This window comes from Bombina bombina, chromosome 4 (assembly GCF_027579735.1).
Source record: "Bombina bombina isolate aBomBom1 chromosome 4, aBomBom1.pri, whole genome shotgun sequence".
Classification (NCBI taxonomy): Eukaryota; Metazoa; Chordata; class Amphibia; order Anura; family Bombinatoridae; genus Bombina; species Bombina bombina.
In genome coordinates this window covers 24,696,091-24,713,137 of record NC_069502.1, presented here as the reverse complement: position 1 = coordinate 24,713,137, position 17,047 = coordinate 24,696,091, and the positions used below count along the sequence as shown (strand labels likewise).

Sequence of the window (17,047 nt, the reverse complement as noted above, 5' to 3'; positions counted from 1 at the left end):
ACTTAATTCTCTGACGAAACGTGGACCAAATTATGTTATTAAGTTATTAATATAATCTCTGCACTAGAAAAGGAAGAACACTAAATATCGAATATCAGGTAGAAATGTTTATACTTTCAGCCCCTGCCGCAAACATGCAAGGAAGTGCCCAGAGAAAAGTTAGGTCAATTCTTCCTTTAAAACAGGAATTATACTTCCCATGGTAGTTTTGCGAGATGGGGGGTTACATATCCTGCTGTGCATAGAGTAATATGGTTATAGGTAGCCGGCAGAATTAAATGCATATTAGCTAAATGGAAATTTTGACTCTTTGCCCTTTTCATTTTTCCAGAAAACAATCATATTACACAAAATCATGGTGCACAGTCTAGATACTAAACATTGGACAAGTCAAATTCATAATAATAGGTGCAGGCCCTATCCGCGGTCTCCCCTGCCCACACTACCCCTTCCGCTACTCCGCAAACCCTTTTTCTTTATCTTATTGGACCAACCACCACTTTATCTACAGTGGGGTGCCATCCTAAGCATTCCCCTTCCTGCCGTTAACACTAACCAGACGCGGGCTCTCCTGCTGCCTAAGGCCATCTTTCCGGCCCTCCCCCTATTTCTCCCACCATTATCCCAGTCCTTTTTTCCTTCCCCCCCGGCCTTATTTCTGGCCGCCCGAAAACTAACCCCTTCGCTAGCCCCTTTTTTTTTTTTTCTTACCACCCTCTGTCCACCACCCCTTCAGGGCCATTACCCGTTTTGCCTCCTGCCTCCTGACAGTTACCTCCCCCTCCCCGGCCTTATCTCCGGCCGCCCTCATCCTCTTGATCCTTCTGCGATAGCTCAGCATGGATGCCCCATCTCTTCGATAGCCCAGCTGCCTTACCTGTCTCTGCGATGCTCCTCCTGGTCCTCGCCGTTCTCCCGCGTCCTCTTGTTGCGCCCGGCTCCACGCACTGACGTACCTCCGTGACGTCAGACGCCGGCGCCGTTCTAGGCCGTGCCTCGGCCACCGCTCCCGTTCTGCGACCTCTGCTGCCTTCCGACCTCGCCCTCTGCTCCTCCGGACCTCCTGGGTGACTCCTCTCTCGACCGGACCTCCTCATACTGACACCTGGGCTCAACCTCTCCGGTGGCCTCGACCTCCTGGCCGGCCGTCCTCCACTCCGTCCCGCTGCTCCATCCACTGAAACTGCTGTGGCCGCCTCACCAGCCATCGTCAACTGTTGCCAGACCCATGCCTCTCCATTCCGCCTCGCCGACGACAGCAACTGCTCCAGTAATGCGTCCATCTCCAGGTAAGCCAGTGCACCAAACACACACCTCCTACCGTGCTGCTCCTGTAATGACACCTGTGACCTCACTTGCTGACCCGGGGCTTATCTACCTTTTTCAGCCCCACCCACCTTGGAATGCTCCACTCCTAGGGAAGTGGGATCACAGGTGCCCTTCTTTAATTCTTTCATACGGGCCTTTTCTTTACATTGGAACACTGATATCTGTCAGGAATCCCTGATTATCGCTTTACAGGTATATATATATTTTTAGTAGACAATCCCAAGTATTGATCTAGGCCCATTTTGTTAAATTTCATGCCACCATTTCACCGCCAAATGCAATCAAATAAAAAAAATCGCTAACTTTTTCACAAACTTTAGGTTTCTCAGTGAAATTATTTACAAACAGCTTGTGCAATTATGGCATAAATGGTTGTAAATGCTTCTCTGGTATCCCCTTTGTTCACAAATAGCAGGCATATATGGCTTTGGCATTGCTTTTTGGTAATTAGAAGGCTGCTAAATGCCGCTGCGCACCACACTTGTATTATGCCCAGCAGTGAAGGGGTTAATTAGGTAGCTTGTAGGGAGCTTGTAGTGTTAATTTTAACTTTAGTGTACTGTAGTAGACAACCCAAAGAATTGATCTAGGCACATTTTGGTATATTTCATGCCACCATTTCACCGCCAAATATGATCAAATAAAAAAAATTGTTAACTTTTTCACTAACTTTGGGTTTCTCACTGAAATTATTAACAATTAGCTTGTGTAATTATGGCACAAATGGTTGTAAATGCTTCTCTGAGATGCTCTTTGTTCAGAAATAGCAGACATATATGGCTTTGGTGTTGCTTTTTCATAATTAGAAGGCAGCTAAATGTCGCTGCGCACCACACTTGTATTATGCCCAGCAGTGAAGGGATTATTTAGGTAGCTTGTAGGGTTAATTTTAGCTTTAGTGTAGAGATCAGTCTCCTACCTGACACATCCCTCCCTGACCCCTCACAAACAGCTCTATTCCTTACCCCATCCCACAATTTTCACCGCCATCTTAAGTACTGGGTGAAAGTCTGCCAGTACGAAAATAAAAGCCTTTTTTTTTTTAAGCATATTTTAAAAATAAATACAAAGTTCCTGCAGTGTAGGTTCCCACTAACCCCCAACCTCTAGGATCCCCCCAAACAGCTCTCTTAACCTGCCCCTTCTTCCTATTTGTGGCCATTTTAGGTACTGGCAGCTGTCTTCCAGTACCCGATTTCTTAACAAATGTGCTTTTTTTATTTTATTTTTTTATTTCACCCAATTTTTCCATAGTGTAGCTGCCCCCCCTCAATATCCTACCCCCCTCCCAGATCCCTTTTCTAAACAATATTTCCCCTCTCCCTCCTCCCTCTCCCATAGATTCAGCATTGACCGTTGATCTGTCAGCCGCGCGCCCCCTGCCCCTCGTACACGCCAGCTTTCTACCTAGAGCCCTCCTCTTTGTGCGGTTGCTGCCGCACGCTGAATTTCTGGATGCTCCAAACCCCTTTATATTGGAGTACTGCTTCATATCTATTGGCTGATTTGTAATCATGCTATCCCTAATGGTTGAGTTTTAATCAGCCAATAGCAAGATAGTATTCCATTTTAAATTCTTAACATTAAAGGGACACTGTAACCAAAATTTTTCTTTCGTGATTCAGATTGAGCATGAAATTTTAAGCAACTTTCTAATTTACTCCTATTATCAAATTTTCTTCATTCTCTTGGTATCTTTATTTGAAATGCAAGAATGTAAAGAAAGATGCCGGCCCATTTTTGGTGAACAACCTGGGTGGTCCTTGCTGATTGGTGGATAAATTCATCCACCAATAAAAAAAGTGCTGTCCAGAGTACTGAAACCAAAAAAAAGCTTAGATGCCTTCTTTTTCAAATAATGATAGCAAGAGAACGAAGAAAAATTGTAAATAGGAGTAAATTAGAAAGTTGCTTAAAATTGCATGCTCTATCTGAATTACAAAAGAAAAAATTTGGGTTCAGTGTCCCTTTAAATAGAAAATAAAGAAATTGTTTATAATTTTACTGATATAGCTCCTATAGCTATAAAGGGGAGGTTTACTATTTAGTATAGTTTAATTATAGTCAGGTATTTTTCAAACAGTAGAAAGTATGTGGGACTTAGCTGGTCATGCCAGGGGTGTGTAGGTTAGGTGTGACATATGTGTAGGTTATCAGGGGGACTTAGCTGGTCACGCCATGGGTGTGTAGGTTAGGCGTGACATATGTGTAGGTTATCAGGGGGACTTAGCTGGTCACGCCAGGGGTGTGTAGGTTAGGCGTGACATATGTGTAGGTTATCAGTGGGACTTAGCTGGTCACGCCAGGGGTGTGTAGGTTAGGCGTGACATATGTGTAGGTTATCAGGGGGATTTAGCTGGTCACGCCAGGAGTGTGTAGGTTAGGTGTGACATATGTGTAGGTTATCAGGGGGACTTAGCTGGTCACGCCATGGGTGTGTAGGTTAGGCGTGACATATGTGTAGGTTATAAGGGGGATTTAGCTGGTCACGCCAGGAGTGTGTAGGTTAGGTGTGACATATGTGTAGGTTATCAGGGGGACTTAGCTGGTCACGCCAGGGGTGTGTAGGTTAGGCGTGACATATGTGTAGGTTATAAGGGGGATTTAGCTGGTCACGCCCGGGGTGTGTAGGTTAGGCATGACATATGTGTAGGTTATCAGGGGGACTTAGCTGGTCACGCCAGGGGTGTGTAGGTTAGGCGTGACATATGTGTAGGTTATAAGGGGGATTTAGCTGGTCACGTTCGGGGTGTGTAGGTTAGGTGTGACATATGTGTAGGTTATCAGGGGGACTTAGCTGGGTGTTCCAGGAGTGCGTAGGTTAGGCATGACATATATGTAGGCAGTCAGGGGGAGTTAGCCGAGTGTTCCAGGGGAGCGTAGGTTAGACATAACGTCAGTGTAGGCGGTATTAGGGACTTAGCAGGGCGTCCCAGGGGTGTGTAGGTTAGGCAGGACGTATGTGTAGGCGGTCAGGGGGAGTTAGCTGGGCAGTGCAGGGTTAGCTCGGATGTAGCTGGTAGGTGGGAGGTGGTGCAGGGGCAATGTAGGTTAGATGTTACATAGGGAGAGTTAGTGGGGAGTGCTAGTCGGAGTAAGCTGCACTTTGATTCAGACATGCCGACACCAGTGCAATATGTTCGAATCAGCGAAATGCGGGTTGCGAGGTGGGTAACGGCCATGTTTGTCTTGCCCACTATCAGCTGTCAAGAATACATTGCCTGAGGTAGTTAGCATAGTACAACCTATGTCACGCCGGCAATATTTGGAGTGTGCTTACACGTTAAACTATATTTTGTTTCAGTAAGCACAGTGTCTGCGCCGTATATGCTCGCTTCAAATAGGGCCCCAGCCACAGCAAAATGCTGATTAGCGGCAATGTTGGTGATGCAGATGGTGACGTCACACTCCCATCTCTAAGGAAGAGACATAGCCACTCGCCAGCACTGCTCAACTATGCCCCTTTCCTTATAAAATCTCAACCGGGACTCTTTCCTTTCTCATCTCAGCGACTGCTTATCTGGCATTTCTTCCTGGATGGCCTCTCACCACCTAAAGATTAACATGTCCAAGACTGAGCTCCTTCTAATCCTCCCCTCTAGCTCTAATACGATTTCTGACCTTTCTCAGGGGTACCTAGGGTGCAAAAGAGCTGAAATTACTGATGCCCTTTTTTGTACTATTTGTTTTTAATTAACAAAAGGGCTGTAATCACTTTAGGGCATTAGGGCAATGCCCTACTAAATGCCCTTCTCCTATTTTTAGGGTAGGGCTTCTTTTAAGTTTAGGATTTTTAAGAATAGGGTTTTTAAAAAATAGGGCAAACTAATTTGCAGTGATTTAAATACTGCACAACTTGAAATATGGATTTGAGAGCACAAAACATTGCAATCTCGATAGCGCTCCACAGGGCCGCCATCAGGGGGTGACAGGGGTGACTCCTGTCAGGGGCCCAATGAGCCAGGGGGGCCCCATGAGGCAAAAACTACCAAAAAAAAATATTTTTTTTTTTTTTTTTTTTTACATTTTGGCAGCCACCAGTGGGTACTACAGGAGAGTGCTAATTGAGCATGGGAAATGTTATTACAAGGAGTAAAGTATTAGCATTTGAGAGGATTTCTTAGTGTGCACTAAACCACTATGCTCAGTGTGAGACAGACTTGGTACTTTGTACAGTGTGTGCCTGAGTCAGACGGCAGATCACTTTCATTTGAAGAGGAGGTAGGACTTACTTAGCAAATATTTTTTATTTCTTTGTGCAATTTTGAATTGTAACTTCAGTGTGGTAGTAGTTGTATGGTGGGGCTAGGGGTCCATAAAAACACATTTTTTTTTAGCAGCAGTGTATTTATGATTATTTGACAATGCTGTAGAAATTCTATATTTAAAACCATGCAGAAATGTTTCCTCCTCAATACACAAATGGTAGATGCCCTTTTGGCAGATATGCATTTTTTATATATATATATATATATATATATATATATATATATATATATATATATATATATATTACATTCCAGTTTACTGCCTCTTTATGCAAGGACTTTCCAGATGCAAGGAGGCATTTTATCTAAGATTTTTACATCTGCATAAAATTTTATACTCTCATACTAAGATTGCTCAGTGTTTGAAATGAGACAGGTTAACTTAAAACTGTTCAGTTTACACTACAGCTGACTTAGTTTTGAAATACATACCAACAAGCCTAAATCCTGCATTTAACCAGATCTAATGGTATGAGTACCACAGCTTATGGTCCCACCAAGACCATATAGAGTACAGCATTTTCAAAATCCATAAGTACAGCTGACAGATGGGAAAATTTGTACACTATATTTGAAGTGGTGCTCTTGGTTGGGGAAAATGGGAAAAAAACAAACAAACATATGTCAACCTTTTAAAGGTACTTTTCTTCATCTAGCCATCTACCCAGCTCATTAATGTACAATTTTGAATTCACAGAATTATTTTTGTTTGCACATTTACAAATATGATTCTTTAAAAAGTGATCTCTTAATTTCTGCATGTTTTTTTATCATGCATGTCACACACTGTTGATTTAGGGGATGCAAGGTGCATAAATGTTTCCTCCTGTGAGTGTTTCTGTGGGTGTATGTGTTTATGTCTTTGTGCTTTGGTTTGTGTCTCTATGTGTATGTATTTTTTATCTGTGGGTCTCTCTGTGAGGGTGGGTGTGTATGTCTTTGTGCATTTTCTGTGGATGTCTGTGAGGGTGTGTGCATATGTCTTTGAGCTTTCTCTATGGGTGTTTCTGTGTGTGTGTGTGTGTGTGTGTGTGTGTGTGTGTGTGTGTGTGTGTGTATGTATGTATGTATGTATGTCTGTGTTTTCTGTGGGTGTCTCTGTGAGGGTGTGTGTATGTCTTTGTGTGTTTTCTGTGGATGTCTCAGTGAGGGTGTGTGTATGTATGTCTTTCTGTGTTTTTCATGTGGTTGTCTCTGTGTGTGTGTGTGTGTATGTCTTTGTGTGTTTTCTGTGGGTGTCTCTGTGTGTGTATGTGTGTATATGTCTTTGTGTGTTTTCTGAGGCTGTCTCTGTCAGTGTTTCCTTGGGTGTATGTGCAAGGTTTGAGTTTGTGTGTGTCCATTGTCTGTTCCTTTTTAGGACATTTTGACCTTACTACTAATTATTCACATCTTTCTACAGACTTTGAGACTAACAAGACCTTTCCGGAAGTAACCACTCCACCATTTAACCTTTAAATTATTGTTTAGGCAGTTCAGGGCCCTTCCTTTCAGCCACTGCATGCTGTTGTCATAATTTAGTTGTCATCTTCCTTTACAAAAAAGATAATCAGAACTCCATATTTTGTTTTCTAAATCTCCTTTTTTTACAAAACTGTAGTTTACCTCATTACTTGTCAGGTCAATGTAAACAAGTGCTAAGTGTCTGTTTGGGTTTCTGTGTCTGAGTGTGTTTCTTTGTGTGTCTGCTAGAGTGTCTATATGAGAATCCTTATTTGTGAGTGTGTTTGTGTGTTTCAGTGTATGAGTGTGTCTGTGTGTGTGTATGTTACTAACTTTACAACATTTCCAAGTTTAAATAGACACTTAAGAATAAAGTGCATATACATTTAGTCACTTGGTCAAAAATTGCACATGTCAAAAAAGGGGGGGGGGGCCCTGATCAATGGTTGAGTCAGGGGCCCCAAAATTTCTAGTGGCGGCCCTGGCGCTCCACTAGTAATCTAGCTGTTTGTTATTTAGGGAAAAGGGATTCTGTGAAACAGTGGGGTATTGCAGCCTCTGTAATAAGAGGAGATTACAGTTACATGGGGTCTCTCTCAGTCTGTAGCAAGTTCCAGTGTAGTCAGATGACCGTTGTGCTGTTTTTTTTCCTTTTTATTTTCTCTGCTCAGCAATGAAGTTGAAATTGTTTATCTCAGCTGTTTCTGGAAATGATTTTCCCTTACGTCGTTGTATTTAGGGCACTGCTGCAATAAGTGTATCTCATCTTCTATTACTCCCTGGGCACATTGTTGGCACACTCTGTTTCTTTAGGTCGGCATGTTTTTCTGTGTCTGCCAGTCTCTGTGTGTAGATAGTGTGCGCTTATTCTACACTGGAACAGAATTTGTCTCTGTTTTTTTTTACCTTTACAAGATAAGGGGCCAGTATATATTACCTTTGTAATAAGTAGTAAGCTCTTCATTTTGTTGTATTTTCTACACTACACAATGCTTTTTTTCTACAATACACAATCCTGCCCCTGCTCTTGGCAAGAGAGAAGCAGTTGGCCTTCAGTCCGAGGTAATTACTGCCGCCTCTGAGATTAAGAAACAGCAGTTTTAAGATAATCAAAGGGTTTATAATCTGACTCATAAGCCGTCTAGCAAATACAAAAACAGAATTCATGTAAAGTTTCCTCTGAATGAGATATAAAAATATGCAGTAGGTGGAATACCTTTTATCTTTAATTGAAATCTTTCTAAAAAACAACTATTTCAAATTTTAAGAAAGATACTATGTACAGATATCAGGAACGGCCATGGGCTCTAACACATTGATGTCTTTTTTTTTTAAATGAATATCTATGGGGCATTAACAAACAATTGATTATCTTCTACCAAAGATACATCAACGACATCCTCTTAATATGGAGAGGTGGCCAAGAATTGTTACAACAAAGGATCACAACGTTGAACAACTCTAACACCACGGTACGATTCAAAATTAATGTTGTGGAACAAAACATAAATTTTCTGGATCTATCTGTCTTTATTTCAAATAACTCACTAGGTAGCACACTATAAACTAAGCCAACTGACCGCAACTCTTGGTTGAAAGCAGAAAGTTGCCATCCACCTTCACTGGATTGTAAAGTCACAGATGATCAGGGATCTTATAAATAACTCAGTTAGATGTGGGGGTCTCCCAGTTACAAGAAGTCAGAAACAGTTTTCTACAAAGGGGTAATAAACCAAAGGTGGTAAATACCGTAATGGAAGAGGTACAACATCATTGTCAAACTGACCTAATCCAAAAAAACAGAGAAAATGAGGCCAATAATAAGAAATTGATCATGGTCACAATTTTCGCACCAAACACCACCCAAACTAGAACCATACTGAGAAAACACCGGTCTATCCTTACTTCAGACCCTAAATCACCATGCATTAAGGACACTAGACCTATGGTTGGCTACAGATGGGACACCAACCTTAGAGATCTTTCAGTCAAGACAGATCCTAAAGTATGTACTAACATTAAAGGTTGCTATAAATGCCTAGGATGTGTGACATGCAACAGTTTAATTGCAACAAAATCCTTTCACCATCCCCACAGGAACAAAACCTTTAAGATCAGGTTTTCAATATTGTGTAACACAACACATGTAATCTATGTCCTTATTTGCCCCTGTGCCCTTTATTATGTGGGCAAAACACATGATACTAAGAAAGAACAAATGGCCAATCAGATTAGCCATTAGACAGGCTCTGGACAAAGGCTACTCAGACCAACTAGTGGCATGGCACTGTGTGGAGAAGTCCCACTCAGTATCTTCAATAAGAATTATCCTAATTTATCATGTCCCTAAACTGGACAGAGGAGGTGATCGGGATAAAATTCTTTTGAGGTGAGAAGCAAAATGGATATACAGATTGGGGACAATACACCCTGGTGAACTCAATTCTATACCTGATTTTAAGGCAATTATCTAGGAGATAACACCAGATACATACCATGGGTTCTGTGTCTCTGTGCAATTATAGACAGTGATGGTGGGGTTGGCGGCAGACCTTTTGGCCTGCATGCTCTCCTCATACATTACTGGTGACTGGGATGCATGCAGGGATCTTTTTCTAACTTGTGTTCACCTCAGTAATATACATGCACAGATTATTATGAGTCACTCTCAGTGATCGGTGTTCCCTAATTAAGCCTGATGTATAGTATTTATTACACCATTGATATCCTGTTCCAAAAGGGCAAAGTCATTGATGTATGCATAAAGGGTGACATATTGATGAACATATTTGTGCTAGACACGTGTATATATTGTAAATAAGATAAGCGGTAACTTTACGTGTATAACCAATATGACTGAAATCTCAATATCTAGTATGTTTGATTGAAGTGGTTATTTAATGTTGCATTTAATTACACAATATAACTCTCTGGAAATGAGTGACTTGACACGATGAAAAGATAGTCTTCCACACGTGACAACAAATGTGGTGACCTAGACATCTCCAAGTCCTCAAGTCAGTACCATGTTTCACAGATGTAATGTTTTTTTGGGGCTCATGCGTGTCTAGATAAGTTTGACATTTGAAACAATATAATCACCTTTGTCACAAGTTGTATATAATAAGTGCACATAATTGGAAATGAGGGATTTCCCACTACAAACAAGAAAACTGACAACCGCATATAAAAGTGTTTGAGGTTACCTTGGCAACCAGTGAACCTCCAGCCAGCTTCACGGCAGGTTTCGCCTTATACCACAGTTATATTTTCAACTGCCTAAACACACTATGTCTATAACACGGACAGTGTTTATACGTTACAGTTTTAAATCCAACATTTTTGTACACTTATATTTGGTATTTAATGGGTTGTTCTGTTATTGCCGAAAGCGGAAGTGAGGTCACTTCTGGTCTTGTGGAACGTATGGCGTGAGTTCCATTCACATTTTATTGTGTTCACACCAGGTTTGGATTTTTGTTAGGATTGTATTGTATACACTATATAAGAGTGTTGTTTTGCACATTTTATTTATTCTGAAGAAGGGGATAGATTAGTCCCCGAAACGTCAATAAACTTTTGACTTACTGATGACCTAAATTCCTGTGAGTGCAACATCTTTGCTATTTGTATTCTACATCTTCTGCACCCAGGTAGATATATATACACAACCCCTGCACACCCTGTATTGCTTGCTCACCGGTCTCCAAAACACAATGAACAAATAAAAACTTGCACCCGGTATATTCAAATCCAAAAGTACCACTTTATTAAATCATCAGCATGGTGTTTGTCATCTTATCAATGACAAACACCACAGTGATTATCTAATAAAGTGGTGCTTTTGGATTTGAATATACTTGGTGCAAAGTTTTATTGCTATGTGCGTATATATATATATATATATATATATAATAGCTTTTAGACTTTTATAAAACGTATGCACTTCTGTGTTGTTGGATACCTGGATCTGTTTTACGTTATTCCTCTAACCTCACTTGGCTGTTGTTGTCCCCCAGATAAACCAGGAACCTGCCCCGTGGTGATGACACTCATAGCCTGCAAAGAACCTCTCCCCCCAGCACGGTGCGCCAGTGATGCAGAATGCCCGCTCAAGCAGAAATGCTGCAACTATGGCTGTCAGGTCATGTGTGTTGACCCATTTGGTGAGGAACCATCTGCCTTTCTGCTTCTAGCTTTTGTTTGATAAATATGTCAGAACCCAGAAATACATTACTTCTGGTTCAGTTTATTTAGAATTCTATAGTAAGTTTTATTACAGAAACAGGAAATCGATGTATAAAATATTTTATTAAGATTAGCTAAAACCTTTTCCACCAGTAAATGTAGCAGCCTGGGTTTCACTTTAATCCTCAGACATTATACTGCTCAGTGAGTCAGGGTTGTTACTTATGTAACTATATATCCTCTTCCCGTCTTACATATTTACACAACAGCATATGAGGTCTAGGTTATGCCAACACTATGAGGGATATTTATCAAGCCATCAACCGCAAATACGCTGGAATTCCGCAGCGTAATTGTGGCGAGCCTGATTCGACCCATTTATCGAAGCCTACAGACCGGCAAAAGTTGAAATCTGTGACGTAACATACGATCCGCCGGTCTCAATCTGACACAGATCGATGCTTATGTTGTTACAGATGTTCCGAATACAAATTCGGCACTATCTGACAACTTTTGCAAGTTATCAAACTTCTAACAGGTACGCTCGTGGCAATTCCGGCCCAGCGTACCTGGTTTTCAATCCGCCACCCTGGAGGCCGCGGATTTCATAGGAATCAATGAATGAGTCTGAAAGCAGTGAAAGCTTATGTTCGATGCTGCCCGATATCCCATTGATTTCTATGCTAGAAAACCAGTAAAGTTTACACCTAACACCCTAACATGTTCCCCGAGTCTAAACACCCCTAATCTGCCGCCCCGACATTGCCGCAACCTACATAATATTATTATCCCCTATTCCGCCACTCCCAGACCCTGCTGCAACTAAATAAATGTATTAGCCCCTATCCCGCCGCTCCCGGAGCCCACTGCAACGCTAATAAAGTTATTAACCCCTAAACCGCCACTCCCGGACCCCTCCGCAACTAAATAAATTTATTAACCCCTAAACCCCTGGCCTTCCACATCACTACCACTTACTAAACCTATTAACCCCTAAACCGCCAGCCCCCCACATCGCCATAAACTTAATTAAGCTATTAACCCCTAAACCTAACAACCCGCTAACTTTACATTAAATATTAACTCATACCTATCTTATAATACATTTAAACTTACCGTTAGAATTAAAATAAACTATATTAAACTATTAACTAACCTATCCTAACTATTATACTAAAATTACATTAAACTATATTAAACTATTAATTAACCTACCCTAACTATTATACTAAAATTACATTAAACTAACAATTACATTAACTATATTACATATTTAAAAACCTAACCCTACTCAAGTTATTTAATTCTACTATAAAGAATTACTAAGTTACAAAAAAAATAACAAAGTTACACAAAATAAAAAACACTTACGGCTAGATTACGAGTTTTGCGTTATACTGAAAAAGCAGCGTTAAGCCTCCTAACGCTGCTTTTTGGCCTTACCACAAATCAACTTAAACAAATTGCGTATAGTCTTTTTTCTATGGGAATTCAATAGCGCCGGTATTACGAGTTTGTCCTGGGAGGCCAAAATGTGAGCGGTACACCCTATCCCGTCAAGATTCGTACCGCATTTTAAAGTCAGTAGTTATGAGTTTTACACTACAAAGCCGTAGCATAAAACTCATAACTAAATTACTAAAAAGTACACTAACACCCATAAATTACCTATTAACCCCTAAACCGAGGCCCACCCGCATCGCAAACACTAAAATTAAATTATAAATCCCTAATCTGACGCTCCGGACATCACCACCACTATAATAAACACCGCCACTATATTAAATTTATTAACCCCTAAACCTAAGTCTAACCCTAACACCCCCTAATTTAAATATAATTAAAATAAATATAAATAAAACCTACTATTAATTACTAAATAATTCCTATTTAAAACTAAATACTTACCTATAAAATAAACCCTAAGCTAGCTACAATATAACTAATAGTTACATTGTAGCTAGCATAGGGTTTGTTTTTATTTTACAGGCAAGTTTGTATTTATTTTAACTAGGTAGAATAGTTACTAAATAGTTGTTAACTATTTACTAACTACCTAGCTAAAATAAATACAAATTTACCTGTAAAATAAAACCTAACCTAAGTTACACTAACACCTAACACTACTAACACTACACTACAATTAAATAAATTCCCTAAATTAAATTCAATTAACTAAATTCAAAATAATCAGTTAAATTACAAAAAAAAAAAAACTAAATTACAGAAAATAAAAAACAAATTACAGGATCTTTAAATTAATTACACCTAATCTAAAAGCCCTATCAAAATAAAAAAGCCAACCCAAAAAAAAAAAAAAAAACCTAGCCTAAACTAAACTACCAATAGCCCTTAAAAGGGCCTTTTGTGGGGCATTGCCCCAAAGAAATCAGCTCTTTTACCTGTAAAAAAAAATACAAACAACCCCCCCCAACAGTAAAACCCACCACCCACACAACCAACCCCCCAAATAAAACCCTAACTAAAAAAACCTAAGCTCCCCATTGCCCTGAAAAAGGTATTTGGATGGGCATTGCCCTTAAAAGGGTATTTAGCTCTATTACAGCCCAAAGTCCTAACCTAAAAATAAAACCCACCCAATACACCCTTAAAAAATCCTAACACTAACCCCCGAAGATCCACTTACCGGAGAAGTCTTCATCCAAGCTGCAAGATGTCCTCAACAAAGCCGGCAGAAGTGGTCCTCCAGACGTGCAGAAGTGGTCCTCCAGATGGGGAGAAGTCTTCATCCAGACTGCATCTTCTATCTTCATCCATCCGGCACGGAGCGAATCCATCTTCAAGGATAGGATTTTTTCAACCTTAATTCCGATTGGCTGATAGAATTCTATCAGCCAGTCGGAATCTAAGGGACGCCATCTTGGATGGCGTCACTTAAAGGTACCTTCATTCGTCGGGTATTCGTCGTTAGAAGAGGATGCTCCATGCCGGATGTCTTGTAGATGGACCCGCTCTGCGCCATATGGATGAAGATAGAAGATGCCGTCTGGATGAAGACTTCTGCCCCTCTGGAGGACCACTTCTGCCCGTCTGGAGGACCACTTCTGCCAGCTTCGTTGAGGACATCTTGCCGATTGGATGAAGACTTCTCCGGGTAAGTGGATCTTTGGGGGTTAGTGTTAGGAATTTTTAAGGGTGCATTGGGTGGGTTTTATTTCTCCTACATTGGTGTGTCCGGTCCACGGCTTCATCCTTACTTGTGGGATATTCTCTTCCCCTACAGGAAGTGGCAAAGAGAACACACAGCAGAGCTGTCCATATTGCTCCCCTTAGGCTCCGCCCCCCAGTCATTCTCTTTGCCGCTCTAACTAGTAGCACCTCCACGGAGGTGGTGAAGAGTATGTGGTGTTTAGTTGTAGTTTTTATTTCTTCTATCAAGAGTTTGTTATTTTAAAATAGTGCTGGCTTGTACTATTTACTCTGCAGCAGAAAGTGATGAAGATTTCTGCTAAGAGGAATATGATTTTAGCACCAGTAACTAAAATCCATTGCTGTTCCCACGCAGGACTGTTGAAACCAGAGACCATCAGTTGGGGGGAACAGTTTGCAGGCTTATCTGCTTCAGGTATGATTAGTCATTTTTCTAACAAGACCATGTAATGCTAGAAGACTGTCAGAAAATCCCTCTGGGATAGGTAAGCCATTTTCCTTACAGTATAAATAGATGGCTTATATTAAGGGCTCTATGCTGGTTGACACTAATTGTGGGCTTAATCGATTGCTTTTTAGCACATTTTTGGCTATAAATAAGGTGTTTTTTTCAAACTTAAAACACTTTTGGGGTTTAATTTGCGCCTGGCACTTGGTTAGACACCTATTCTAGTCAGAAAGGCCCCTCCACTCTGAAATGAAGAGGAAGGAAGCCTCATTTTCACGCCTCAATTGCGCAGCATTTTTTTGACTAGGCAGTTCATGCAGGAGTCCAGAGGCTCAGAAAAGGACTCCAGACAGGTTTATTTGCTACCAAATTTATCCCTAAGGCTACAGTGGAAGCTGGGGCAGGGGACTGTACTGTGTTAACCGGTTAATAACTGTTATTAGCTCCGGTTTGGGCACTGAGGGGTTTATTGGTCTGAAAATTTGTGTGCAATCTTTTCAAAGCATTAAGACACTGTGGTGAAAATTTCATTAAAATCGGATGTGTATTTAATGGTTTTTTGATGTTTCAATAATAAAGTGTGCATTTTTAAAGTGTGCATTTAAAGAGACAGTAACGTTTTTGTAAAAAATAATTTTTATTGCATTGAAGTTCTGTTAAGGTTTGTCAAACATGTCTGATCCTTCAGATAGCCTATGTTCTGTATGTTCAAAGTCCAAGGTGGTTCCCCCATTAAATTTATGTGTGAAGTGTGCCATAGCGTCCAAGCAGCTTAAGGACCATTCAATCACACTTAAAGATATAGCCCAAGATGATTCTTTAGCTGAAGGTAGTGGAGATAGCTCGCTATCCTCTCCTTCTGTGTCAATACCAGCTATGCCCGCGCCAGCGTTGCCCAGTACATCTAGCGCACCAATGATGATTACCATGCAACAGTTAGCGACAGTAATGGATAACTCTCTTTCAGCATTTTTATCTAAACTGCCAGCCTATACTAGGAAGCGTGATTGCTCAGTTTTAAATACAGAGAATGAGCAAGCAGACGCAGAGGATAATTTATCTGTAGTGCCCTCACATCAGTCTGATTTGGCGGTGAGGGAGGGCCTGTCTGAGGGAGAAATTTCTGACACAGGAAAAGTTTCTCAGCAGGCAGAGCCTGATACCATAGCATTTAAATTTAAGCTAGAACACCTCCGCGCCCTACTTAAGGAGGTCCTAGCTACACTTGATGATTGTGAACCTTTGGTGGTTCCAGAAAAATTGTGTAAAATGGACAAATTCTTAGAGGTCCCAGTACACACTGATGCGATTCCGATACCCAAGAGGGTGGTGGATATAGTAACTAGGGAATGGGAGAGACCAGGTGTACCTTTTGTTCCCCCCCCTATATTTAAGAAAATGTTCCCCATTGTTGACCCCAGAAAGGACGCGTGGCAGACGGTCCTAAGGTAGTGGGAGCAGTTTCAACACTAGCTAAACGCACGACTATACCAATAGAAGATAGTTGCGCTTTCAAAGATCCTATAGATAACAAATTAGAAGGTTTGCTTAAGAAAATTTTTGTTCAACAAGGTTTTCTTCTTCAACCAATTTCTTGCATTATTCCTGTAACCACGGCAGCGTCCTTTTGGTTTGAGGAATTAGAAAACTCGCTCCAGAAGGAGACTTCTTATGATGAAGTCATGGACAGAATTCACGCTCTGAAGTTGGCTAATGCCTTCATTACAGATGCCGCTTTTCAGTTAGCTAAATTGGCGGCGAAAAATTCAAGTTTTGCAATCATGGCGCGCAGAGCGCTTTGGCTAAAATCTTGGTCGGCGGATGTGTCGTCCAAAACATTCCTTTCAAGGGTAAGACCCTATTCCGGCCAGAGTTGAAAGAAATTATTTCAGATATCACTGGGGGAAAGGGCCATGCCCTCCCACAAGATAGGCCTTTCAAGGCTAAAAACAAGTCTAATTTTCGTTCCTTTCGCAATTTCAGGAACGGACCAGCTGCTACCTCTTCAGCCACTAAGCAGGAAACCATTGCAAGGCTGGAACAAAGGTAAACAGGCCAAGAAGCCTGCTGCTGCTACCAAGACAGCATGAAAGATTAGCCCCCGATCTGGGACCGGATCTAGTAGGGGGCAGACTTTCTCTCTTTGCTCAGGCTTGGGCAAGAGATGTTCCGGACCCCTGGGCACTAGAAATTGTCTCTC

At 41.1% G+C, this 17,047-nt stretch overlaps 1 protein-coding gene across 4 annotated transcripts in view; it reads left to right on the top strand.

The window, feature by feature from the left end:
- Nucleotides 1-17,047, top strand: part of LOC128655854 (keratin-associated protein 10-4) — a 337,059-nt gene that overhangs the window by 249,569 nt on the left and 70,443 nt on the right. For all 4 annotated transcript variants that reach the window (XM_053709423.1, XM_053709425.1, XM_053709424.1 and 1 more), the window contains one exon: nucleotides 11,060-11,206. In XM_053709423.1, coding sequence (XP_053565398.1) covers nucleotides 11,060-11,206 — 147 coding nt within the window. The remainder of the gene's footprint in view (nucleotides 1-11,059; nucleotides 11,207-17,047) is intronic.